Here is a 26,358-nt window from a genome sequence, read left to right on the forward strand (position 1 = left end):
ATCAGAGGACTAGAGAAAAAGTATAAATGGAGGCTCACATATTTATGTGTAAATATTTGGAAGGTATAAAAAATATTATAAATAAATATTATTTAAAAAAAGCTGTAAATGTAAGTGCAAATGTTTGGAAATTTAAACTTTAGTAACTGTGTTAAAAGTAAAACTGTTCTCAATTCTAGCATTTGATGGCCACCAACTTTCTAGTGGAAAAAATGATGTCAAACTTGTGGATTCTGCAATCTGCTGCCCTAATCTTCCTTCGGGAATAGAGGGCTTATTATTTCAGTTACTAGGAGTGCTCTTCCAAGGTCATACCCCCTTCCTGGGGTACTTCCCATCCAATGACTGATCAACATGGCCTTCTTGCCCCAAATGAGACAGCTTAACTTTTCCCTCCGTCCAATTCTGCTTCCTTCTTTTCCCTTCCACAGGTGTTGATCCCAAGAGCATTCCCTAATAAAAGCCCTTCATGCTGAACTCTGTGTCTGAGTCTGCTCTCCAGGAAGGCAAGCTACAACAGTTGGTATGAGAAGTGGTTCAGGAAAGCATACACTGTGATGAAATTTTGGAGGTGGATCATCTGCTGCCCAGCTGGCAATGAGGACCCCATCATTGGTGGTAGGTGGAGTAGATAGGCACCTAGAACAGGTGGCAGAGGAATTGTTAGAGCTTTCACTGGTGGTGAACTGGGATAGCACTGGTGAAGGGAATGCATTAACTGGTGCCAGGTAACAGCTTTGAGAAATATGTGGGAAATATTAAATATAAAGAAGGCCATAGGGCCGGCCCCGTGGCTTAGCGGTTAAGTGCTCGCGCTCCGCTGCTGGCGGCCCGGGTTCGGACCCCGGGCGGGCACCTACGCACCGCTTGTCAGGACATGCTGAGGCCGCATCCCACATACAGCAACTAGAAGAATGTGCAACTATGACATACAACTATCTACTGGGGCTTTGGGGGGAAAAATAAATAAATAAAGTTTAAAAAAAAAATAAAGAAGGCCATAAAATTGGGTGGCTATTGCTAAGCTTGATTAATCTGTAGAAAAAAATAATGAAAAGCTGAATTAAGTTAATCAACAATTAAAAGCTATATGTGAAAGCCTGAGGGCTTTATTTATAGCATATAATGAGGTCCTCATCTTTTCCAGGTAGAGGGTACAGAAATCTGAGGACCAGGCTCAAGACTTATTGAAAGCAAGCTTCAAAAAAGTTAAAATCCCAACCAAGTCAAATCTGCTGTGTCAAGATCAGGGTCCTAGGTAGGAAGGAATGGGGACCCTCACATATGGTATGGGGACATCTGGATTGATATCCCTAAAAATCTTGTATCCTGAGATTTCCCTGAACTGCTTGAGCATTCAGAAGTGTCCCACTCCTTCCTTTTAAGGGCTAGAACTTCATTTTGCTTGAACATGCAGAGCCTTTGTAAGATAACGTGTGTTTCCCTCAGAATCTGCCTCAACCTCCCATCCTGGCTGCTGGGCCTATATCTAGGGTTAAGTCACAGTGTAACCTCATTGGGGTTGTGCTGGGCCTCATAAGGAAGGAAAGGGAATACCCCAAGAAGGAGCTGTGGGACCTAGCCAGCGTGTACTAGCAGGTGCTGAGGGAGTAAGCATGGGACTGAATTCTGAGGGCCTTGATCAGGGGAGCTGGAATATAAAATTGAATAAAGGAGAATTAATTGATTTGAGAATTCTCTCCCAAGATAGAGGATTGAACACCCTGGGAAAGACCCCAGGAGACCATGTGAACTCACTACTAGAATGGCTCCTCAAAGTATGGAAAAAACAATGGCCCATATTAAGTGAGGTATGAATGCCAGAGTTTCCATAGCAGATGATGGGAGAAGGGATTAAAGGCTCAGGGAAGTGGGAATGATAGAATAAATGTATGTAAGGCCAGAAAACCCTCCTGAGGACTATGTTCTGCAGGTAGACCCAAAGGGTACGCCATTTGCCAAAGCTGTAAAGAATGCACCTGTGAGAGGGGCACCAGCATCACTTAGAAGTTCAGTGGTGGCTCGCCTCTGCAGGCCAGGGCTCAGAGTAGGAGAGGATGTTACAGGATGAGGGTAACTGATAGAAATGGCGATGGCTCTGAAACAATAGAGGCAGGATGACTGTACTCAACTGTCAGATGTTAGGTAGATGCAAATACCATAATGTACCACAGGGTCAGAGTGGCAGGCAGAGAGGCCTGACCTGCAGAGAGCTGTGGAGCTGGTTAATATAACACAGTGCCCCTGCCGAATAGATGGTTAAGAGGTAGTTAATAGAATGCAGGTGGTTAATATAACAGTGCCTTGGGGAAAATAGGCAGCCAACAATCTATACAATCAAAAGAAATCAAAGATGATCAAGAGTCTGAGAGAAGTTGCCTCAATAAAAAGTCACAATCCCTTGGCCAGCTTCTGGTCCTAAGTCATTTTTTGATCTAGAACTCACTGTTTGAAGGAGAGGCTGGGTTCCCAGAAAGAAGGACCCTATAACATATATGTAGTAATGATTCCTCCAGTTTTTCCATTTACTCAGGTAACTGTGCACTGGGAAAAGAGGAATACCCAAACATTTTGAGGACTGATGGTCACTGGTTCTGAGTTGATATTGATACTCAGAGACCTAAAGTGTCATCATAGTCCCCCTGTTAGAATAGGGTCAGATGGGAGCCTGGTATTAAATGGGCTCCTGGCCTAGTTCACAGTGGTTCTACTGGGTCCACAGACTCACCTGGTAGTTATTTTCTTGGTCTAGGAATGTATAATTGGAATAGATATTTTGATAGTTGGTACAAGCCCCATGTTGTTTTCTTGGCCTGTGGAGTCAGAGCTATTTGTAGATGAGAAGGCCAAGTGAAAGTTTCTGAAACTGCCCTCTACTTCCTCGGCCAAGATAGTAAATGAAAACGTACAGCATCCTGGGGAGGACGGCAGAAGTTAGTACCACCTTTAAAGACCTAAAGAATGCCGGGGTGTGGTCTCACCATCATATCTTTATTTAATGCACCAGTTTGGGCTTCTGCAAAACGTGGACAGAGCCTGGTATATGACAGTAGACTACTGCAAACTCGACCAAGTGGTGACACAAGTGCAGCTGCCATGTCAAATATGCTGTCTTTGCTAGAGCAGAATGACATGGCCTTAGGTACCTAGTAATTAGCTATTGACTTGGAAAATGTGTTTTTTCCTATCCCTCTCAGAGTGGAACATCAGAAAAAGTTCACATTCGCATAGAATGGGCTACAGTATACATTTATAGTTTTTCCTCAAGGCCCTACTAACTCTCCTGTCCTCTGTCATAATATAGTCTGAAGAGATCTGGACTATCTGAATATAATACTAGTCCACTATGTTGATGACATCATGCTAATTGAACCAAAAGGAGTAAGAAGTGGATAGCACATTGGAGGCCTTGGTAAGACACATGTACACCAGAGGATTGGAGATAAACCCTATAAAGATCAAGGGGCTGGCTACATTAAATGCAGTTTTTATGGATTGAATGGTTTGGGGCATGCCAGGAGATTCCCTCTGAAGTAAAGGACAAATTATTGCATTTTTCACCTTCCCCACGAAGATGGAATCCCAACGTGTGGTAGGCTTCATTGCGTTCTGGAAGCAGCAGATTTCATACCTGGAATTATTGTTTCGACCCATGTACTGGGTGACACAAAAAGCTGCCAGCTTTGAGTGGGCCCTAGAGCAAGAGAAGACTCTATAGCAGGTCCAGGCTGCAGTTTCAAGCAGTCCTGCCACTTGGCCCATATGATAGATAGACCCTAATGTATTAGAGGTATCTGTGTTGGCAAAAGTTGCCATATGGAGTTTTTGGTAAGCCCTAATGGGAAAGTCACAGCTTAGTCAAGAACTTAGGTTCTGGAGCAAAGCCATACCACATGCAATGGAGAATTATGTACCTTTTGAAGACAGTTTCTGGTATGCTACTATGTCCTGGTATAGATGGAATGCCTGGCCATAGGACATCATGTGACCATGCAAGTGACTATGCAGCCAGAACTGCCCATCATGAGCTGAGTTGTGTCAGATCCACCAAGGTGTAAGAGTGGGCAGGCCCAGCAACAAGATGGAAGTTTTATACACAGGATCAAGCACAAGCAGAACTGGAGGACACAAGCACCTGCACAATCAGCTAGAGTGGATCCTCCATGATATTCATCACTGTTGCACTAGCACCTTTCACTCACCTTACACCTGTGGCCTCATGGAGGATCTCTTTTGACAAGCTGACTGAGAAAGAGAACCCCAAGCATTGTTCATACTTAGGTGGGCTTGGCATGTGGGTATCAGCAAGTATAGTAACTCCAGTCTGAGAAAGCCGTGGTTACCAGGAATGAGGGTCTGGGTCATACCACCAGGTAAACTGCCAAGACCCTAAGGGTGGTGGGGATCTATAATTGATAGTGGAAGAGAGAGAGAATATTTTGCAGCTTGGAGACCAGCTGCAGTGTTGGGGGCTATAGTTTGTCCTAAGTTTCCCCCAGAATGAGAGGCCCACCAGACCCCTGGAAGAGCTGATCTCAGAACTTACACGAAGTGAATCTGGGAGGCACAAGGGGAGGACTGTGGTGGACACTGCAACGCCCTGCCCAGAGCTCCCTTTAACAATAAAGCTCTTTTTACTTCGATTGTTAGGAATGTTGCCATCAGAGAGTCCTTGCCTGTCAGCCTGCTTCAGGGATTGCATCAGCTGAGAGTTGTCTTGTTCAAAATCACACCCCATTCTCAGGGTGGTCCACATCCAATGACTCATTGATGCTGTGCGTAAAGCCCTGGCCCTCTTGCCACAACTAGAGATAACTTTGAAGTTTCATCCTATCTTCAGAGTTTCTTACAGGGTATGCTGAGACATTCTATTGATAGTGCACTGAAGTTTGATTTCTTTCTCTTTTTATTCCTGCTTCTTTCCTCCCTTTCCTTCCATAAGTGTTGATCCTAAGAGCACTCCCTAATAAACCTCCCATACTCTAATCTTTGTCTCAGAATCTGCTTCCTGGGGAATCCAATTTATGACAATGCTTTATACAACTGTCTCTCTGTCTATCTATCTATCTATCTATCTATCTATCTATCTATCTATCTATCTACCTACCTACCTTACCTACCTACCTACCTATCCATCCATCCTAAAATCAGGAGTAATATGAGTTGCTTAATATTGTGAAATGTTCCTTAGTCTCCATATGCAACTGTTGTAAATACTACACTAATTTTCTATTACCTCTGAAACCACAAACTGGAAAACAAAGACAAGCAAGAAAATGGACACTACTGGGAAATGATAGTTTGTTGAGCGAAGACCTATTGCATTCATGTATCTGAGAAGAAGGCTTTGACAAGTTAGCTTGTTTTTTCTCTTCTCTAAGTGCTTCCACTTCTCAAATCTTCCCTGCATCTGAAATAACGTCTTTCTCTTATGTCAGCAGTGACACAATCCACAAATCTTCCTGGCATTTGGACGCAGTTGCCTTTTGTTTAGAGGATACTGGGAAACAGATGTGGAGAAGCATTTTCCTGGAGTCTGAACAGTGTTAGTCAAAGTGCAGATGTTTAGGGTTATGAGTTACACTGCGCCGACAATGAGCGCCATATCCCGTGTGACACAGACACCCATGTGTTCTTTAATGAGTGTGTATGTGTGCGTGTGTGTGATATGCAGGACCCTTCAAAGCATGGGATTTAGGAGGGGCACTTGTGCCTAGTTCTAAGGGCAGCACTGAGGCTAGGATAGCAGTGGATAACATTCCTAGATGTTTTGGAGAGTTAAGTGGTCTTATAGCCAGTTCTGGATCTGACTGTGGCCCCAGAATCTTACGCTAGTGTTGTTGTTGTAGCAGACTCTGGGCTCAGGGGTTGTTTTAAGGTTTGGGATACACTGGCCTTGCTGGATCACGCACATATGAGGAATAATTTAACATCACTGTTTGAAGATGAAAATGCAGTCCTTCTTCTTGGGCAAAAAGGCCCATTTCTGGGAAACACATGAACTGATTGGCCCTCAAGGCAGTGTAGTGTAGGGGAAAGAGGGCAGTCTGGAGTAGGAGATGAAGGATGAAGGGTATTAACATTTCTTTTCCTTTTCTGCTTTTCAAACATGAAGAGGCAGATTTGGGAGGGGGAAGGAATGAATCTGGTTTGAACTCTTTGAATTTGAGGTACCTGTGGGACTTCCAAGTGGAGATACTCAGTGCTCATTTGAAAGGTATGGATCTAGAGCTCAGAAGAAAGGTCTGACAAAAGATGTATATTATAGATGATAACTGTAGCTAGGGAGTGAGTCAGGTAGTCCCAGCAAGGGATACAGATTGAAAAACTAAGGACAGAACAGAATGCTGAGGAAGCTCGATACATGTGCGACTTCAGCAGGGAGGAGTGCAGAACTGAAACTCAGGGTACAGATTCCCATCAATATTACAATGCATATCTCTGTACATTATTTTTTCCCCTTTTAAAAAAATTATGGTAAAGTACACAAAACATTTACCATCTTTGACATTAAGTACATTCGCATTGTGTAACCATCACCACCATCCATCTCCAGAACTCTTTCCATCTTCCCAAACTGAAATTCTGCACCCATTAAACGTCAATTCCCCGTTATCTGCTCCCCTCAGCCCCTGGCAACCACCATTCTACTTTCTGTCTCTATGAATTTGACTACTCAAAGTACCTCATATAAGTGGAATCATACAGTATTTATCCTTTTGTGACTGGCTTATTTCACTTAGCATAATGTCCTTGTATTTGTCTGCTTGGGCTGCTATAACAAAATACCACAGACTGGGTGGCTTACACAACAGAAACTTATTTTCTCACAGTTCTGGAGGCTGGGAAGTCCAAGCTTAGGTGCTGGTAAATTTGGTTTCTGTGAGAGGTCTTTTCATGGCTTATAGACAGCTGCCTTCTTGCTATACACCTCACATGGCCTTTCCTTGGTCTGTGCATGTGGAGAGAGAGTGAGTGAGCTCTCTGGTCTCTCTTCCTATAAGGACACTAATCTTATCGGATCAGGGACCCACCTTTATGACCTCATTTAACCTTAATTACTTCCTTAGAGACTCCATCTCCAAATACAGCCATATTGGGTATAAGGGCTTCAATATATGAATTTTGGGGACACACACACACACTTTCAGTCCATAACAGTCCTCAAGTTTTCTGTACATTCTTTACCCAGAATTGGAGTCCTATTCTATGCTCAGTTTCAGAACCTGGTTTTTAAAAATGTAATTTTCAAGGCCGGCCCTGTGGCGTAGCAGTTAAGTGTGCATGCTCCGCTGCTGGCGGCTCGGGTTCGGATCCTGGGCGCGCACTGACGCACCGCTTGTCAGGCCATGCTGTGGCGGCATCCCACATAAAGTGGAGGAAGATGGGCACGGATGTTAGCCCAGGGCCAGTCTTCCTCAGCAAAAAGAGGAGGATTGGCATTGGATGTTAGCTCCAATGCCAATTGGAGCTAAGGCTGATCTTCCTCACACACACAAAAATGTAATTTTTATAGTTATAGAGTACCATAGACTTATAACAGCAACATCAAAAAGTCCACCAGAACTTTGCTTCATCCTTCCCCACCCCAGATTTCTGCTCCTCAGAGACAATCACTTTCAAATTTTTTAACTATTTCTTCTGGTATCACCTCCATATTTCTAAATAACCTGTTTATACTTTTATTTCTTGATTTTTAATTTTTATACATCAGTTATGACTTCCTACAATGGAAGGATTCAGTTATCTTATACCTCCCACCCCATATACAATCACATTCTCCCAACATATTGTTATATCACTATATTTTATTAAATCAATATTCAGTGTTTATATTGTGTCTCTGTAAATATTATTCACAGCTGAGTCATGAGAAGGAGTAGTTAAGAGCATAGACTTTGCTACTGGACAGCTGGGCTTCACATCCTAGTTTTGTCACTTAATAGTTGTGTGATCTTGGGAAAATCTCTTCATCTCTCTCTGCCTCACTTTCCCCATATTTAGAATGGGAATAACAATAATACCTATTTTCTAGGATTGCTGTGATGAAAGATTAAGCACTCATAGTAGTACTTGGCACATAGTAATTGGCATATATTTTATATTATTGTTATTCCTTGTATAAATTTTTGTTTTTCTTTCAATTCTGTCTGGTTTTGTTTCATATATTTTGAAGCTTTATCATTAGGTGCATATATGTTTATAATTGTTATATCTTCTTGATGGATTGACCCTTTCATCATTATAAATGGACCTTCTTTGTCTCTAGTGCTTATCTTAAGGCCTATTTTTTTTGGTATTAGTATAACCATCCCAGGTCCCTTTTGGTTACTGTTTGCGTGGTATATCTTTTTCTATCCTTTTATTTTCAACCTATTTGTGTCTTTTAATCTGAATGTTTTTTGTAGACAGCCTATGGTTGGATCATATTTTTAAAATCCATTCTGCCAATTGCTGCCTTTGAACTGGAGTGTTTAATCCATTCATGTTTAATGCAATCACTGATAAGGTAGGGTTTATATCAGCCATTTTGCTATTTGTTTTCTATATGTCTTATGTCTTTTTTGTTCCTCTAACCTCCATTATTGCCTTCTTTTATGTTAAATAGGTATTTCCTAGTGTAGTATTTTCATTCCTTTCTCGTTTCTTTTACTATATTTTAAAATGTATTTTCTTAGTGGTTGCCCTGGGGATTACAATTAACAATCTAACTTATAAAAATCAAGTTTGGCTCAATGCCAACTTAATTTCAAATCTTTGCTCCTAATAGCCCTGTTCCCTCGCCACTCTTTTGCATTGTTATTATCATACAAATCACATTTCTTTCTACATTTTATGTACATAAACATAGATTTGTTCATATTTCTTTATTAAGGTGTCTTTTAAATCAGATAGAAGAAAAAATGGTTATAACAAAATATGTTTGTACTGTCTTTTTTATTTACCTATGTAGTTGTTGTATGTATTTTAATTTTTGTTGAGAGCTGGACATTTTAGATAATATATTATAGCAACCCTGGATACTGATCCTCCTCCCAGTGGTTGTTGTCATTATTTTCTTAGTCATTTGTTTATCTGTCTGTTGACTTGGCAGGACTAATTCTGTGAAGTCTATTTCCCCCCAGAGTGTGCACTTCTGGTGTCCCAACTCAGATATTTTCCCCTTGTTTTTATCTTTTAGTCTGATTAACTAGGTTTTGCCCCTGGGTTAGCCAAAGTCAGTTATTGGTCAAAGGTTGTGCTTAATCTCCCTTAGCCAATTAGATATTTACCCTTTACAATTGGATATGTGTGAATCTTGGAGGCTGGTCTTGCATTTCAGTGAATTTACATATTTTGCCCCTCCTCCAGTCAGCCAGGGACTGAGATTCTCTGATCAGAGGTTCCTTGGAGTAGCTTGGAGGTTCCTTCTCTGATAGCTCCTGAAAGGGCATAGCCTTGGGCATTCACACATTCTTCCAGACTGCCAAGGATGACTGGGATTTTACTTTTAATCTTGGCTTTCTGAGATTCACCCCTGGGTCAGAATAGATTATGCTTCAGCCAGTGCTTGGTCAGAGGTTGTGTTTAAGCTACTTGTGCCAATGAGGCTTTTGCCCTGTGTTTATGGATCTGTGTGTGGCTTGGGGAATCCCTTCAAGCCTGTTCCATGCCTTTTTCTGATTCTCCTACGTGGATGCAGTCTAGCTTATGCACACATTCTTCCTGACCCCCACAATTATATATGATCCCAGGAGGGATCTTATTGGTTGTCTCTTTCCCTGGTTCTCTCTAGTAAACTTGTGACTGTTCTGACATTTTTCTTGTATTAGTGCTACCAGCCTCCTCATTTCTTCTCCACCAAGATCTCCATTGTTTTTGACAATGCCTGTAGGCATGGAATTTTCTACTACCTTTTCCAAATCAAGTCAGACCCCTCAGGCAGAGCTGCAGAGTTATTCACCCTTATATCTTGTCTTTCTTCTTGGGAAGGACTCCTGAACCACTGTACCAGGGACCTGCTTTTACCTGAGTGACACTCTTGTTCTGTGAGATGGTTCTGAGAAAGGGTAGCAGCTCCTGATCTTCTTGGCTTGCCCCTCCTGGGATAGAAAAAATATTTGAGGAAATAACTGTCAAAAATTTCCCAGATTTGTTGAAAGTCATAAATTTACAGATTCAAGAAGCTCAATGAATCTCAAGCAGGATAAACTCAAAGAAAATCATCCCTAGATACATCTTATCAAATTGCTAAAAACCATATTGAAGAAAAAGCCTTGAAAGTAGCCAGAGGAATACAACACATTAGCTATAGGGGAACAACAATTTGAAAGACTATAGTTTTCTTGTCACAAACAGTGAAGGCCAGAAGACAGCGGAATAACATCTTTAAAGTGTTGAAGGAAAAGAATTGCCAACACGTAATTCCATATCCAGCAAAAATATCCTTCAGGAACGAAGATGAAATAAAGATGTTCTCAGATGAAGGAAAACCAAGACAATTTGTTGCCAGCAGACATGCTCTACAAGAAATGCTAAAGGAAGCTCTTCAAGGTAAAGGGAAATGATACCAGAGGGAAATCTGGAATTCAGGAATGAAAGAGAAGCAATAGAAATGGTAAACATCTAGGTAAATATAAAAAACTTTCTCTTTTGTTCTTTTTTCTTTAAAAACAGCAAAAACGTATTAGTTTCCTACTGCTGCTGTAACAAATTACCACAAACTCAATGGCCTAAAACAAGACAAATTTATTATTTCACGGTTCTGGAGATCGAGTGTCTAAAACGGATTGACAGAGCTGTGTTCCCTCTGGATGCTCTAGCGGAGAATTCATTTTCTTGCCTTTTCCAGCTTCTAGAGGCTGCCTGCATTCCTTGGCCCATCGTCCCATATAACTCTGACCTATAATTCTGTCATCACATCTTCTTAGACTCTTCTGCCTCTCTGTTTCCCTTATAAGGACCCTTGTGATTACATTGGGCCCACCCAGTCAATCAAGGATAACCTCCCTATCTCAATATCCGTTACTTAATCACATCTGCGAAGTCCCTTTTGGCATCTAAGGTAACATAGTCACAGGTTCCAATATATAGACATCTGTGAGGGGACATTATTCTTCCTACCTCAACAATCATCAAGGATCCAATAGTTTTTATATAATTTAAAGTGTTTTAGAGCATAGGAAAAGGTGGAAATCTAACCAATTAATTCTATAAGGCTTTATAAGACTTATACCAAAACAAAGAAGAATAGAACTAAAAAAGTAAGCCAAAGATCAAACTAACTTATAAATATGGATGCAAAAACCCCAAATAAAATATTAGTAAATTCAGTCTAACACTGTAGTAAAAGAATAGAATAGTGATAATTGTCCCTATTTTTTTGTGCTTTGTTAGATTAGCATCAATGTTATGAAGGGCATGCATGGGTTCAACAACATGGACTTCCACTTACCAAGGCTGATCTTGTATTAACACTGCTGAGTGCCCAACCTGACAACAAAATCAGATGATTATGAACCATTCAATATAATAAGGCATTATTCCCTGGGGGTACCAATCAGCCCCATGGTGGTAAGATTATTATATGGGACACCTTTCATCATGGTGAGAACAGAAATTTTTCCTCATGGAAATCAATATATATTCCAGACACACATTTACCTTCTTTGCTAACAATGATTTTGTCAATGCCACCATCCATGTACTTCCAGGATGCCTTGATCATCACCAGATTATCCTATACAACATTGTCTCTGACCAAGGAACTCATTTATTGGTAGACGAAGTAAAATAAAGGAGTCATATCCAAAGATTCACTAGCCTTTATCACTTACTCCATCATGCAGAAGCAGCTTGCCTGATAGAAAAGTAAATGACATACTGAAGGCTAAGTTATGGAATCAGCTGTTCCAGATTGAGAGTGCTGTACTGCAAGAATACAATAGCTGCTTTAAAATCAGTGACCAATATATGGTGCTATTTCCCTCATAGTGAAGATACACAGGTCTGGGAATGAAGGGGTGGAGGAGGGAGTGGCCCCTCTAACTATTACACCAATTAACCCAATACAGAAATATATATATTTTGTCTCCACAACCATGGGCTCGGCAGGTTTGGAGGTTCTATTTTTCCAAGGGATGAATACTTCCACCAGGAAATAAAGCCATGGTTCCATTAAATTGAAAGCTGAAACTGCACCCTGGCCATTTTGGTCTCCTCATGTTATTGAACTGACAGACAGAGAAAGGGGTTACTGTACTGGCTGGAGTGATTGGATCCCATTACCATGGGGAAATAGGGTTGCTGCTATACAATGACTACAAGAAATATGCTTGGAGCTCAGAGATAGCTTCTGGGGTACCTCTTAGTACTCACTTGCCCAATAGTCCTGGTCAATGATGCAGAAATCCAATAAAGACAAGATTGAAGGTTAGGATCACTACGTCATGGAAATAACTTTGACCAGCTAAGGGGAATTTGAAATGGGTGGTGGAAGAACGAAGTTATGATTATTGACTTTGGCCTCATGACCAGCTACAGAGGGGAACTGTAGCAGCTAGGTGTATTTTTGTGGATAATTTATTATTTTTCCATTCCTTTCTCTGATATATGAAAAACACTGGAGATGGTTGTTATAAATTAGGTTTCAGGTGGAGAGTATGAATTAGCATTGCTCCCTGACAGTACAGTAGCCATTGGGACTTTTTGTCCCTGCCTTCCTGTTGGAGATGAGAGTTTCTTCATTGGAGTAAAGGGCAAGAATGAATGCTGAGTGGCAAAATTTATTATTTTGGACTGTGTTGGTTATTCTTTATGTTGCTTCACCTCCTGATCCATTTTCTTCCCTTCTCTGTGCTGTTCTATGCCCTGGGAGGCTGACCCTTATGGATTGTATCCCCCAGGCTCCATTCCTGGTTGGAGTCTCTTTGGATTTAGCCAATGCAATGCACTGACAGAACTTTAGAGGGCAGAAGAGAGAAGACAATGTATTTTTTCCCTGCTCCCTCCCTGATTTGGGCTGTTCTATTGGCAGTGACTGTCAATAAATATATTGGCAGTGACGGGTCAATACTTCAGCTCTTGCCAGAAGGTCCCTCCTCCATGGCTCTAGCTCTCACAAGGCTTCAGTAATACTATTTCTTTTTCTTGCCCTTTTAGGCCTGGGGTAACATCTTCGTGCTATTGCTAATCTCTGGGTGCCTCAGAATCCCCTGTTTTGTCTCTTGACCTTGCATATATCTTTTTGAGAGGTCCCTACAGTCAAGTCTCTTGAACCAGCTAAGTTGGATTCTTTTTTTTCTGCTGGGACTCTTATTGATAAAGATATTCCATGGAAAGGCCTAGAACTATTATAGCTACTTTGGCTCTATCAGAGTGGTCAGCTTGAGGATGAAACTTATATGTAAGGAAGGACGTAGTAGAGAGAGTTGTATAAAAAATGAAGCCAGAATCTTAATCAAGTTGTACTTGAAGCCAGATACCTTCTGGATACAACTTATTGGCATAAGAATAGGTGGATACTTCTTTAATATGATAAAAATATATGAATTTCTAACAAGAAGCCCTCCATGCTTGAGGGATAGAGACTAGAAGCTTTGGGACTTTTTCACAAAAGTCAGGAAAAAGACAAGGATGCCAGTTTTTCCACAATTAGTTAACATTGTTCTGGAAGTATTGGTTAATGCAATTATCCAAGAGAAAAATGTGTGATATTAATATTGGAAAGGAGGAGGCAAAGTTATCTAAGAGAATCAACTAAAAACTATTTGAGACTTTAGGAACTCCATAAAGAGGCTGGTTATACAATCAATACAAAACCAATCACTTTCATATATAAATACAATAAACAGAAAATATAGATAAAGAAAGTATTCATCTTACAATAGCCATGGGAAAGGGTAAGCTACTTAAGTATAAACTTAACAAAAAATCTGCAAGACATATTCATTCCCTCAACAAATATTTGTTGATAGCCTACAGTGTGCCAGGCAATGTCCTAGGAGTTATTTTTTAAAAATTTAGGGGCTGGCCCCGTGGCTTAGCGGTTAAGTGTGCGTGCTCCGCTACTGGCCACCCAGCTTCGGATCCTGGGTGCGCACCGATGCACCGCTTGTCCAGTCATGCTGAGGTGGCGTCCCACATACAGCAACTAGAAGGTTGTGCAACTATGACATACAACCATCTACTGGGGCTTTGGGGAGAAAAAGGGAAAAAAAAGGAGGAGGATTGGCAATGGATGTTAGCTCAGGGCCGGTCTTCCACAGCAAAAAAGAGGAGGATTGGCATGGATGTTAGCTCAAGGCTGATCTTCCTCACACACACACAAAAAAACAAAAACAAAACAAAACAAAAAAACCCCCATAAAACAAAATAAAAATTTATAAATTCTGCTGAGAAAAATAAATGAAGACAAATAAATAGAAAAACTGGGTTTTTGGATAGATAGATATTCTTTTTTTCCCAGCTTTACTGAAATATAATTGGCATATAACATTGTGTAAGTTTAAGGTGTACAACGTGATGATTTGATACATATATATAATGAAATGATTATCACAATAAGATTAGTTAACACATCCATCATATCACATAATTAACATTTTTTTGTTGTAGTTGTTGTGGTGAGAACGTTTAAGATCTACTCTCTTAGCAACTTTCAGGTATACCATACAGTACTGTTAACTATAGTCACCATGCTGTACATTAGATACCCAGAACTTATTCATCTTACAACTAGACGTTTGTACCCTTTGACCAACATTTCATTTTTCCCTCCCCCCAGCTCCTGGCAACCACCAATCTACTCTCTATTTCTATGTGTTTGGCTTTTTTGATTCCACATATAAGTGATGTCATACAGTATTTATAGTTTTTCTGACTTATTTCACTTAGCATAATGCCCTCAAAGTCCATCCATGTTATCTCAAATGGCCAGATTTCCTTCTTTTTATGGCTGAAAAATATTTCATTCTCTATCTATCTATCTATCTATCTATCTATCTATCTATATATCATGTCACATTTTTTTATCCATTTGTCTTTTGATGGATACTTTGGTTCTTTCCATGTCTTGGCTATTGTGAGTAATGCTGCAATGAACATGGGGGTGCAGATATCTCTTTGAGATAGTGATTTCATTTCCTTTGGATATGTACACAGAAGTGGGATTGCTGGATGATATAGAGGTTCTATTTTTATTTTTTTTGAGGAATCTCCATACTGTTTTCCATAGTGGCTGCACCAGTTTACATTCCCACCAGCAGTACACAAGGGTTCCCTTTTCTCCACATCTTCACCAGCACTTGCTCTTTCTTGTTTTTTTGATAATAGCCATTCTAACAGGTGTGAGGTGGTAAGATATTCTTGTAAAGATGCCAATTATGCCTCAATTAATTTGTCAATTAGATGTAATCCAAATTGAAATAAAAACAGGATTTTTAGGGGAATTTAACAAACTAATACATTTTATCTCTAAACAAACACGTGTGAATAGGTAGATAAATTATGAAAAAGAAGAGTAATTGAAGAAGCCCTATCTTCCCAGATATTAAAACATATTATGAAGATACTATAATTAAAACAGTTTGGGACATAAAAAGAAATAAAAATAACAGATTAAAGGAACATAATAGAGAATCAAGAAATATATCCAAATATATGTGGATATTTAGCTTATGATAAAGGTGGCATTTTAAATCAGTTAGCTACAGAGGGATTATTTGATAATTGGTATTAGGACAATTTGCTAACTATTTAGAAAAAAATAATTCTATATGCTCAATAAAGCTGGAAAAAATGTATTCATAATAACACTAAGACGTTATTTGCTTTTTATGCTATGTTGACATTTAAACAAATGGTATAAAAGCAATGGTGGGTTAAACTACTGGCACCTACTGATAATAAAGGCAACCACACACACACACACACACACACAAATTTCATATGGACCAAAAATGTATCAAAAACACACATAAAAATTAGAAGAAAATACAGGCCTTCCTAAGCAGGACACAAAACCCCAAAAACGTAAAGAAAGAATTGATAAATTTTGTGCCATAAAGATTAAAAAATTCTATATAGCAGAAATCCAAAGAAAATTATAAACTGGAAAAATATTTATAACACTTATGACAAAGAGGTCATTTCTTTAATTTGCAGAAAGTTTTTACATATTAATAAGGCAAAGATGAAAAGCCTAGTGGAGAAATGGGAAAAAGCAGTTCATAGAAAGAGAAATACAAATGGTTAACAAACCTATGAGAAGATGCTTAATCTCACTTATAATTAAAGAAATCTAAATTTTTTAATTTAGAGAACAACATGGAATATATATATCAAAATTTAACAGGTGAAAATTGGCAGCATGGATAAAATTTAAAATGAACATCCATTTTGACTCAGTGATTTAACTTCTAGGAATTTACCCTAAGGAAATAATGCCACAGTTGCCAACATGTATATGGACAATGGTCTTCATTGTAGCATTTTTGTGACAGACAGTGATTGAAAGGAGGCTAAATATCAATCCATAACAGATTGGTTAAATTTTTGGTAAATCCACACTACAGAATATTATTGTATTTGATGAAACAATGTACATGACATTGATATGTCAGGTGAAAAAATAGTTTGCACAATAATATGCATAATATGATCCCAAATTATTTTAAAAAGATATATGTGTACACACACTCACATATAGTGTATCTACATATGTATTTTTTTGTTGGCATATATGAAACAGCAACAAAACCTGGAAAGAGTCAATTGAAAAGTTAGCAGTGGTTTTCACAGGATTTATCCTAGGTCTCAGGTAGATGGGTTATCACAGTGGTTATCAGAAGGGCGGAGAATTTGAACATTTTTATTTTCTGCTCCCCCCTTTTCCTAGTTAACGTCTGCTTTCCTTCAGCTCAGCTCAAAATTTCACTCCCTCTCCCCTCTCAAGGAAGCCTTCCCTGATCCCCAGACTCCGCCACTTCTTTTACTATCTTGACAGTGTTCCTTTCTTTCACAGTATTTTTCTCGGTTTGTATGTATGTGTGATTATTTCATTAAGGTCTTGTTTCCACTATGAGAGCAGAGTCGGTGTCTGTTTTTGCTCACCAACATATTCATAATAAGCACAGCACTTGTGGCAATTCTCCCTCGTCCTCTCCCCCTCCCAATATTATGATGTGGACAACTGAATTTTTCTGTCGTATATAAAGGGTTATGAAAGTGCAGCCTTTAGACATTCCACCCCCCCCAATCAAGCAAACACAGATAAAGAACACATTAGAAACAACCAGCAAAGTTCACACTAAATGGTGAAATATTAAGGGTGTTTCCATTTCCTTTAAGAACAAGATCAGGAGGCCCTCAACCACCACTATTACTCAACATAGTTCTAGAAGTTCTAGTCAGTGCAGTACATCCAGAAAATGAAAGAATAAGAGATATAAATATTGGAAAAGAAGAAATAAAAATCATTGTTTGCAGATGATTATGTATGCATACCTAGAAAAACCGAAGGTATCAACTGAAAAACTATTAGAAAATTTAAGAAAGGTCACTAAAAATAAATATATCATAATTAACTATTTTTCCTTAGACAGGCAATAACCTGGTAGAAAATATAATCATAAAAAGAATGTCATCCCCCAAAGCAAAAAAACAATAAAATACCTAGGAATAAATTTAACAAGTAATGAGTATGACCTACCTGAAGAAATATAAAATTTATTGAAGACCATAAAAGTCCACATGGATAGAAAGACTCAATTTTTAAAGATGTCAGTTCTCAAATTAAAGTGCAAGTTCATTGCACTTTATGTCACTAAATGTCACACGTTTCATTCTGTATATTTTTGTTCAACTTGGAACTTGACACATATGCATACATATACTCTTTGTGTTTGTATGAAGAAAAATGGAAATTGTTAAAAGTGGTTTGTGGTGGAACAAGCATTGCAGGGCATTTTCATATTCTACTTTATACATTTCTGTATTGTTTGCACATTAAAAAAAATTAGGAGAGTGTATAACGAGAGAGCAAGAGAGACAGACACAGAGATCGATTTCTATTCAGGGAATATATCTTTTTTTCCAGGCAAGTAGTTCTTAGTATTTTTTTAAAAGTCATAGATGGCTGTGAGAATCTGATGAGAGCTATGATCCCTCTCCTTATTAAAATGAACATACTATGTATGCACATAACTTTGATACAATTTCAGGTAGACCACAGAGGTGGCCAGTTGAGAACGCCTACTCTAGGTTAATCATTATGGTCAGTGGGGAGAGTCCCTTGGGGCCGGGCATACATTTGACTGAGGGGGCACCAAGGTGGCTGTGGGCTGCAGGCAGTGACCATACAGCAAGGCTAGGTTCTTCCTGGGTGCCCTGCGGCAAGGAAGCCAGAGGTGAGAGGCACCTCTCAGGCCAGGTGGTAGCAGCAGTCTTAGGGGCAACCTTAACTCGGGCACCACGAGTGAGGGCAGAGCAGGCAGACCTGGGTGCTTCCCCCAGCAATCACTTCTCCATGCTTCATGGAACCCCGCAGCCGCAGGGCTATGTGGGGGCAGCAGTCCCTTCTATGCACCCCTGAGTTACCTCTGTGGGAATCTGGGGGAGGGAGCGAGGGAGGAAAGAAGCCAAAGGCATTTACCCAGGTTAGTCATCTGAGTAAAGGTGACATTTACCACCTTGGTCACCTGTCCATGTGTGCTTTTCGAGTGAGCAACAGTCAGGTGCCTGACTGTAGAGGATGAGACGCTCTGGGATATGGGAGAGGGTAGAGGGGCAGCACCTTCTTCCCTCCCCTCTTGACACAGGACGGGGAGGATTGGACCATCTCTGCATCCCTCACACTCTCAGTTCCCTCTGCCTTGGTAGACTGGTATTTAATCCGGAGGTAGGTGTTCAGAACAGCTGTCAGATCACGACAGGCTCCCACAGCAGTCAGCCAAGATTTTGAAACAGTAAATACATGTCTTTCTTTAATCAAATAAGACACGATTGCGTTGCTTTTGTTTTATCAAATTATAATTTGATCTAAAAGTAGAAAAAGGAATAGATCATTTGCATAAAATGACCAAGATTAGTTGATTAGTTATCTCTTCGTGGACTAATTCATAGATCATATGAAAAATTCCAGTTTTCAGTTTTAAAACAGGTTAGTATCTTTTGAAAGCTACTGTTAGGCTATAACCAGTAGAAACATTTTCCTTGTGTTATAAATAAATATAATGAAATTAATGAGACCTTTTGGGTTTCTCCCTCCTACTTAAATTCTTCTCTCAAATGAAAATAGCATCATTTTATTTTCCCAATATAAAAGTAATGCATTATTGATTTTTAAAAAATGAACAGAAAAGTTTAAGAAAGTAAGACACTCCCACTGCCTATATCCTTTTCTGAGATCTTTCCTCCCATTTCCTATAGAGGTGCAGCAGAAATGCTGGACTTTCATGGCTGGGGGTGCGGGGTAAAGGGAGAGGCATTTGGACAGGGAGAAGGGAAAAAATTATTCCTCAAAGAGGAAGAAAAGACCAGTGGACATGGGAGCAGATGCAGTCTCCCTGTTAACCAAAGAAAGGCATATTCCAACCACAAGAAGAAGCTACTTCTGTTTTCTGGGATTGGCAGAGGAAAATGAGTGGCAGGACCTGATGTGGCGGGGAAGGAAAGGGGTGGGCCGGCTCCTGCCGCACTGCTGGTGGGAGTGGTAATTGGGGTCCTGAGCTCACGGGTGACGTGGCCCTCACGTGAGCAGGAGCCGACGTGTGCAGACCTCCTTCTAATCTTGGTCTTCGTTTGGTCCGGTTACCATCTCCCTATTACCCCGAGGGCGGGCGGGCCTGTGGCCAGGAAAGGAAGAGGTGGTAACTGCCCGGATCCCAGCAGGTCTGTGTGGTTGGGCGCTGCCTGGGAGATCCCTGCGGTGCGGGTAGCGGAGGGTGGAGACAGAAGAGGGACAAAGCTCCACACTCTTGCACTATCCCCGGCCCCTCCAAGAGCAAAAATGATGGACGTTGGGGGCCAGATTCCAGGGGCGACCCCAGATCAGGAGAGGCGAAACCTGAAACCTTTGGCATCCAGGGACCTGAATCGGGAAGAGGGGGAAGGGCAGATATTAGGAGTCGTGTCTTGAGTGCTGGTCCATCTACCAATCTAGAATCTTGGGACCGTGCGTCTGTCTGTCATTCCCCGTCTTTCAGTAGGGCGCTGTACCACTTGGAGCAAAGGAATAAAGAAGCCGCCCCGAATCCCTGCAGGGCAGTGTAAAGGTGGGATTGCTCCGCGGTCCCTGGAAGAGAGGGGTTGGCTGAGGTCCTTGCCTCAGCTTGGGCCCATTACTGACTGTCCAGCTATCTCCCTGCTATTTTATGTAGGAAAAAGGATGTGACAGCGCCTAGAGGAAAAAGGGTGGTCATTAGGGGTGGGAATGCGTCGGGGAGGGAGATCGAAGAGATCATTTGGTCTTCTTTCGCTCTTCTAGTTTTTCCATACTCCCTCGCCCCGCCTCCCCTCTTTCCAGTTGTTCGAAGGGGGTGTGGTTTTTGCTTGGAAAATGGCCGACCGCTGGGGGTGGGGGCTGGGGTAGGGGTAGGTGGACGCCATACAGGAAGAGGGCTGATGTCAGCGGAGTCCTGAGAAGTGGGGGTAGTGTGAGAGATCAAAAGGTGAAATCCGTTTGACAATCAGGGTCTTGATTCGGATAAGCTGGCATCGGGACTCTCCGAAGTGCTGGTCTGTCCTCCCAGCCATCCGTCTCTGCCGTGTCGCCTGTCTGTGTCAGTAGATCTTGCGCCTGAAGGCATTTCAACCCTAGGAGTCGGAAGAAGAGGAAAATTGTCCAGAAACGAGTAGGTTAGAGTGAGGGTGGTGGCACTATTTGGGGACCCCCGGGGTGGAGCGTGGTGGAGACCGAAAACTCGAGTGGGCTTATGGACCTCCTACGCATCCCGCTCCTTCCCTCTTTTCTATACCATTTCGAAGCTTGCAAAAGAAAGTGCTCTGCAGGTACACGACAGGGAGGGAAGTGGCTGGGAGGGGGAGGGTGTCATGAGAGCCCTGGGGTGGGAGTGGGGGGGACCTTGCTCCAAATTACTCTTTGGGGTACAGTGTCCTTGGTGTTGGTCTGTCCATCAAGCACTCAGTCCCAGAGCTGTCAGTCCTTAGGTTTGGTGGAGGCGGAACTGAGAGGAGGGAGGAAGGAAATTGCTCCGGAGCAGTGGAAGTTGGTATAACCGGTGGGGAAAGGAGTGTCCTGGTACCTCTGAGATGGTGGGGGTGGCGGAGGTAAGGGCGGAGTTCCAGACCTTTGTGCATATGACGCCTCTCAGGCTTCTAGACACTCCATCACCAACCATTTTGATACAGGAAAGGGGGTATGGCCTCACTTCGAGGCAGTAACTTTCGGGGTTGGGGATGGGGTGGAGGATTGGAGGCGGGAGAGGGAGATAATGAATTTCAAAGCTGCAGCTCTGTTAGGAGAGGAGGGTAACTGAAGGTGGGAAATATTGGGCTACTCAGCACAGGACGAGGGCCAGGGATCCAGGGATTCCAGAGAGGGACATGTGTCCTGTCCTGGCTGAGGACCCTCTGTCCCCTGAGCTCTCAGCATCCCCCTCCCTATTCCTTTGTATGCAGGTTTGCAGGACGCAGTGCAGCAGTGCACTTAAAGGCAAGAAAGAAAAGCAAGAAACTGCCTGGACCTGGGTAGTGTATGTGAGAACGCCACTGCCCCCGGGACATCTGGAGGGGCAAAGGAGGTAGGGAACTGATTAGATACCTTAAATTAACGTACTGAGATGGGGTGGTTGAACATGAGGTTGGAGAAGCTGGAGAAAGCATTGAAAATTTTCAAAATTACCTTCCCCATAGAGGAAAGGAATCAGTGATCTAGATACTATGCTCTGAGTCCCTGCTATGTTCCCTTCCATTTGTCCGTCTGTAGTTTAGTCTGTCTGCATGCAAAGGCACAAAAGGAGGAGACTGAAGCCTCAAATCTTTCATTTATTCCTAGGTCTGCTGTATCTGCAGCTGCAGCAGAGCCTGCCAGCTATAGCTGAAGACTCTGCCCTCCGACGTGGGAGCAGTCCTCTGGGCCAGAGCAAGCCCCTCTCTGCCTGGGTTCAGACATTCGATTCAGACATTCACGCTAGAATGGGCCGTACTCGGGAAGCTGGCTGTGTGGCCGCTGGCATGGTGATTGGGGCTGGCGCCTGCTACTGCGTATACAAACTGACCTGGGGAAGAGATGAGAGTGAGAAAATCTGGGATGACGACGAAGATGACAATGAGGAGGACTCTAGAGTTATTGCAGAGACTGGGGTTCAGACTGGGAAAGGAGCTAAGGCTAATGCTGGAGCAGGGGCCAGAGCTAGAGTTCAGGGTGACTCAAAGGCCAAGGCTGAGGTGGGCATGGAACTCGAGAGAGGTTCAGATATAAAGGTGGAGGCCCATTTGGGGGCCCAGAGCAGAGGTGGTCTAGAAGCCAAGGCCAAGGCCCTTTTCAGCACCCTGAAGGAACAGGCAAGTGCAAGGGCAGTCAGAGGAACCAGGTTGGGTACCATCTTTGGGACTAGGACCCTTGCACCGAGTTTACCCTGCCCAGGAGGTAGGGGTGGAGGCTGCCACCCTACCAGGAGTGGAGCTAGGGCTGGGGGCAGGACAAGTGGAAAATCCAAGGGAAGAACCCGAGGTAAGAGCACCAGGACTCCAGCTACAGCATGGCCTGTTCGCAGGGGCAAGTTCAACTTTCCCTATAAAATTGATGATATTCTGGGTGCTACTGACCTTCAAAAGGTCCTTAACATCCTGGAAAGATCAAACGATCCTTTTATTCAAGAAATAGCCTTGGTCACTCTGGGTAACAATGCAGCATATTCATTTAACCAAAATGCCATTCGGGAATTGGGTGGTCTCCCAATTATTGCAAAAATGATAAAAACAAAAGATCCCATTATTAGGGAAAAGGCTTACAACGCTCTTAATAACTTGAGTGTGAATGCTGAAAATCAGGGCAAGATTAAGACATATATCAGTCAAGTGTGTGATGACACCATGATCTGTCGCCTGGACTCAGCTGTGCAGATGGCTGGACTAAGACTGTTAACCAACATGACTGTGACTAATCATTACCAACATTTGCTTTCCTATTCTTTTCCAGACTTTTTTGCTTTGTTATTCCTGGGAAATTACTTCACCAAGATTCAGATTATGAAACTAATTATAAACTTTACTGAAAATCCGGCCATGACAAGAGAGCTGGTCAGTTGTAAAGTACCATCAGAATTGATTTCCCTCTTTAATAAAGAATGGGACAGAGAGATTCTTCTTAACATCCTTACCATATTTGAGAATATAAATGACAACATAAAAAATGAAGGGCTTGCATCATCCAGGAAAGAATTCAGCAGAAGCTCACTTTTTTTCTTATTCAAAGAATCTGGAGTGTGTGTTAAGAAAATCAAAGCATTAGCAAGTCACAATGATCTGGTGGTGAAAGTAAAAGTCCTAAAAGTATTGACCAAACTCTAATTGAGGGTCTGTCCCAAACAGGATCGAGATAATTCTTTTAGTTTGCACTTGAGAACAATGCATTTTGTAAATTCTTTGTTTTTCACTGTGCTTATACGGCAAAGAGATCCTTTCAGCTGCTATTTTGGAATAATGATTATCACAGATCATCAACAGTGATGCTGATTGTGATGGCTGGTTTTAGGCCGGACCATTCTAAAGATGCCAAATGAATACTAGAGCTTGTACAAAGAAAGCATTTATTGATTCCATCTTGCTACCTAGATTGAGATATTTTTACTCTTTCCTCTACCTAAACTGACAGCAAACTAATCATAAATAAGCTACACTTTTGTATTGGTTTACATTTGTTAATCTTAGACTCGTGTTTAATCAATAAAGTTGTCTGTTTTAACCAGCAGGAAAAAAATTTTTTTATCATGTTCTTGAGTTTAGGATCTATTTGGAAAGGCAAGATGTGTGGAAACAAAAAGATATTAACAAAACCGGGAGCCTCTGATCATGGCCAGCTGCTTCCTATTAGTGCTTAGAGGCGGCAGAAACTTCTGCAGGCAACAGTGCTCAGGGAAAGTTTTACAGAGGAGGGGACACTTAAGTAAGCTAGGCTTGAAGGATTGGATAATAATGGGGCAAAAGGGCATTGGAGGAGGGAGGAGTGGCGGGAAGAAAGGCATGGAAGTGGGAATCCTGCTCCAGAGAGGAGGCTGGGCTGCCTGGAGTGCAACGTGTGGGGAGGGGAGTGATGGGAAATACGGTCTGGCAGTTGGGGTGAGTCCCATTCGTGGAGGATCCCTGACTGCTAAACCGAGGTGCCTGTGTATCACTCCATCCACCCCTGGGAGACACCAAAGCCTTTCGTGACCAGAGGAGTGACAGGATGAAAGGAAAACAGTGTGGCTGATTTGTGTGCAGGATGGGTTGGAGTTGGGGGTGGGGACAGGAGTGGCCACTGGAGATTGGAACACCACTTAGGAAGTTACCACCATCGTCCAGGCGTGAGATGATAAAAGCGTGAAATTTCACTGCTGGCCGTGGGAATGGTAAGGGGAGGAAGGAAGTGCGAGACCCTCCGAAGGAAGAAGTTCTGGAACCTATTCTGGGGGCATACAGAGAGGGACAGTTTTCTTTTAGGGGCCTGGGGCCATTTGACAGGAAAACATCCTCTTTCTTGGCCAACTCTGGTGTCTATGTAAGTGAATACGTTAGTTATTATTTTGAAATAATCAGAAAATATACTAGAAGAAAGAATAATTTTTAGTGCTTCTATCAGATTACTTTTATAAGCTTGGTTGGGGCAGGACCTTTATGGAACCATCACGAGGGCTGTTGGTATCCATACTGGAGAAGATCCACAACTCTCCCACCCCAGAGGGTGGTGAGGGTGTGTGGGGAGGGGCACTCTCAGACTGCTGGTGGGAGCCTACACTAGGACGAGGTCAATTTGGATACATGTTTCAGAAGCCTTCAAGATGTGCGTGCTCTTTGACTCAATAATTCCACTTGTAGAAATTCATCCTGAGAAAATAATCAAATAATTGGCTTATACAAGGCTGTGCATCTTTTCACTGTTTTGAAGATTGAAAAATCATCAATGACCCAAGTGTCTTAAAATAGGCACTTGGCTAAGCAAATTAGTGTATGTCTGCACATTGAAACATTATGCAGCTCTTGAAAATGTTGGTGGGCATCTACACGTATTTACATGGAAAAAAATTCAGCATATAATCTTAAATGGAAAAGCCAGTTACATGACTGTATCCATAGTATATCGCTTTTTGAGAAATATAAAACATATACATGTGTTAAAACCTCTGAAAGGCTATATACCAAAATAAGAATGATTATGAGTAACAGAATAATACATGATTTTAATATTCTAATCTTTTTCCTCATTTGTGATTTCTTATCTGTAATATATATGTTGATATTTTGTGTGACTGTTGGGAAGGAAAAATGTTGGATACAGGCTAGGTTGGAAATGAAGGAGATAGAATGGGAGAATGAGTGGGGTTTATAGGGATAAGTTTGGAGCACATAGTGAGTGGGAAAATATTTAGACCAAAATGGAAGATGTGTTAAAATGATAGATGAGTTGTCAAGATGTGGATAATAAAAGTCCTTATATTATATGATTAAATCAGGTAATGTATGTAAAAAGCTAAAATAGTGCTGGAACATAGCAGTTAATCAATAAAAGTGAATACCTTTAATTAGCTAAAAGATAGGTGGATAATTTTTGGTTTACCTTTTTTCTAAGGTGTCATTCTGCCATATGCTAGTTGTATTTTCCCCCAACTTTGTTGAGATGTATTTTCCCCCAACTTTGTTGAGATATAATTGACATATAACACTGTGTACGTTTAAGGTGTACAACCTATTGATTTGATACATTTATATATGTCAAAATAATTGCCACCATAGCATTAACTACTACCTCCATTCTGTCACATAATTACCATTTCTTCTTTGTGGTAAGAACATTTAAGCTCTACTCTCTAGGGCCAGCCTGGTGGCGTAGCAGTTAAGTTTGCACATTCCGCTGTGGTGGCCCAGGGTTCACCAGTTCGGATCCTGGGCATGGACCTACTCACGGCTCATCAAGCCGTGCTGAGGTGGCATCCCATATAGAAGAGCTACAGCTCTACGACTATGATACACAACTGTGCACTGGGGCTTTGGGGAGAAAAAAGAGAAAGATTGGCAACAGATGTTAGCGCAGGGCTAATCTTCCTCAAAAAAAAAAAAAAGATCTACTCTCTAGCAACATTCAAGTATACACTACAGTATTAGCTATAATCACCACACTGTACATGAGATCCCCAAAACTTGTTAATCTTATAACAGGAA

General features: G+C 41.6%; 1 protein-coding gene across 5 annotated transcripts; it reads left to right on the top strand.

Annotated features, from left to right (window-relative positions):
- Positions 1–1,144: 1,144 nt before the first annotated feature.
- ARMCX1 (armadillo repeat containing X-linked 1) lies at positions 1,145–24,443 on the top strand. 5 transcript variants are annotated; one of them, XM_058536363.1, is made up of 4 exons: positions 1,145–1,258; positions 3,305–3,412; positions 21,619–21,740; positions 21,995–24,443. In XM_058536363.1, the coding sequence occupies exon 4, from the start codon at positions 22,135–22,137 to the stop codon at positions 23,509–23,511; it is 1,377 nt and encodes a 458-aa protein (XP_058392346.1). In that variant the 5' UTR covers positions 1,145–1,258; positions 3,305–3,412; positions 21,619–21,740; positions 21,995–22,134; the 3' UTR covers positions 23,512–24,443. The 5 variants fall into 5 exon arrangements, with proteins under 5 accessions (XP_058392346.1, XP_058392343.1, XP_058392344.1 ...); XM_058536360.1 differs by lacking the exons at positions 1,145–1,258; positions 3,305–3,412 and adding exons at positions 19,768–19,869; positions 20,671–20,831; XM_058536361.1 differs by lacking the exons at positions 1,145–1,258; positions 3,305–3,412 and adding an exon at positions 19,768–19,869.
- Positions 24,444–26,358: the final 1,915 nt, after the last annotated feature.

This window comes from Diceros bicornis, chromosome X (genome assembly GCF_020826845.1).
Source record: "Diceros bicornis minor isolate mBicDic1 chromosome X, mDicBic1.mat.cur, whole genome shotgun sequence".
Taxonomy (NCBI): domain Eukaryota; kingdom Metazoa; phylum Chordata; class Mammalia; order Perissodactyla; family Rhinocerotidae; genus Diceros; species Diceros bicornis.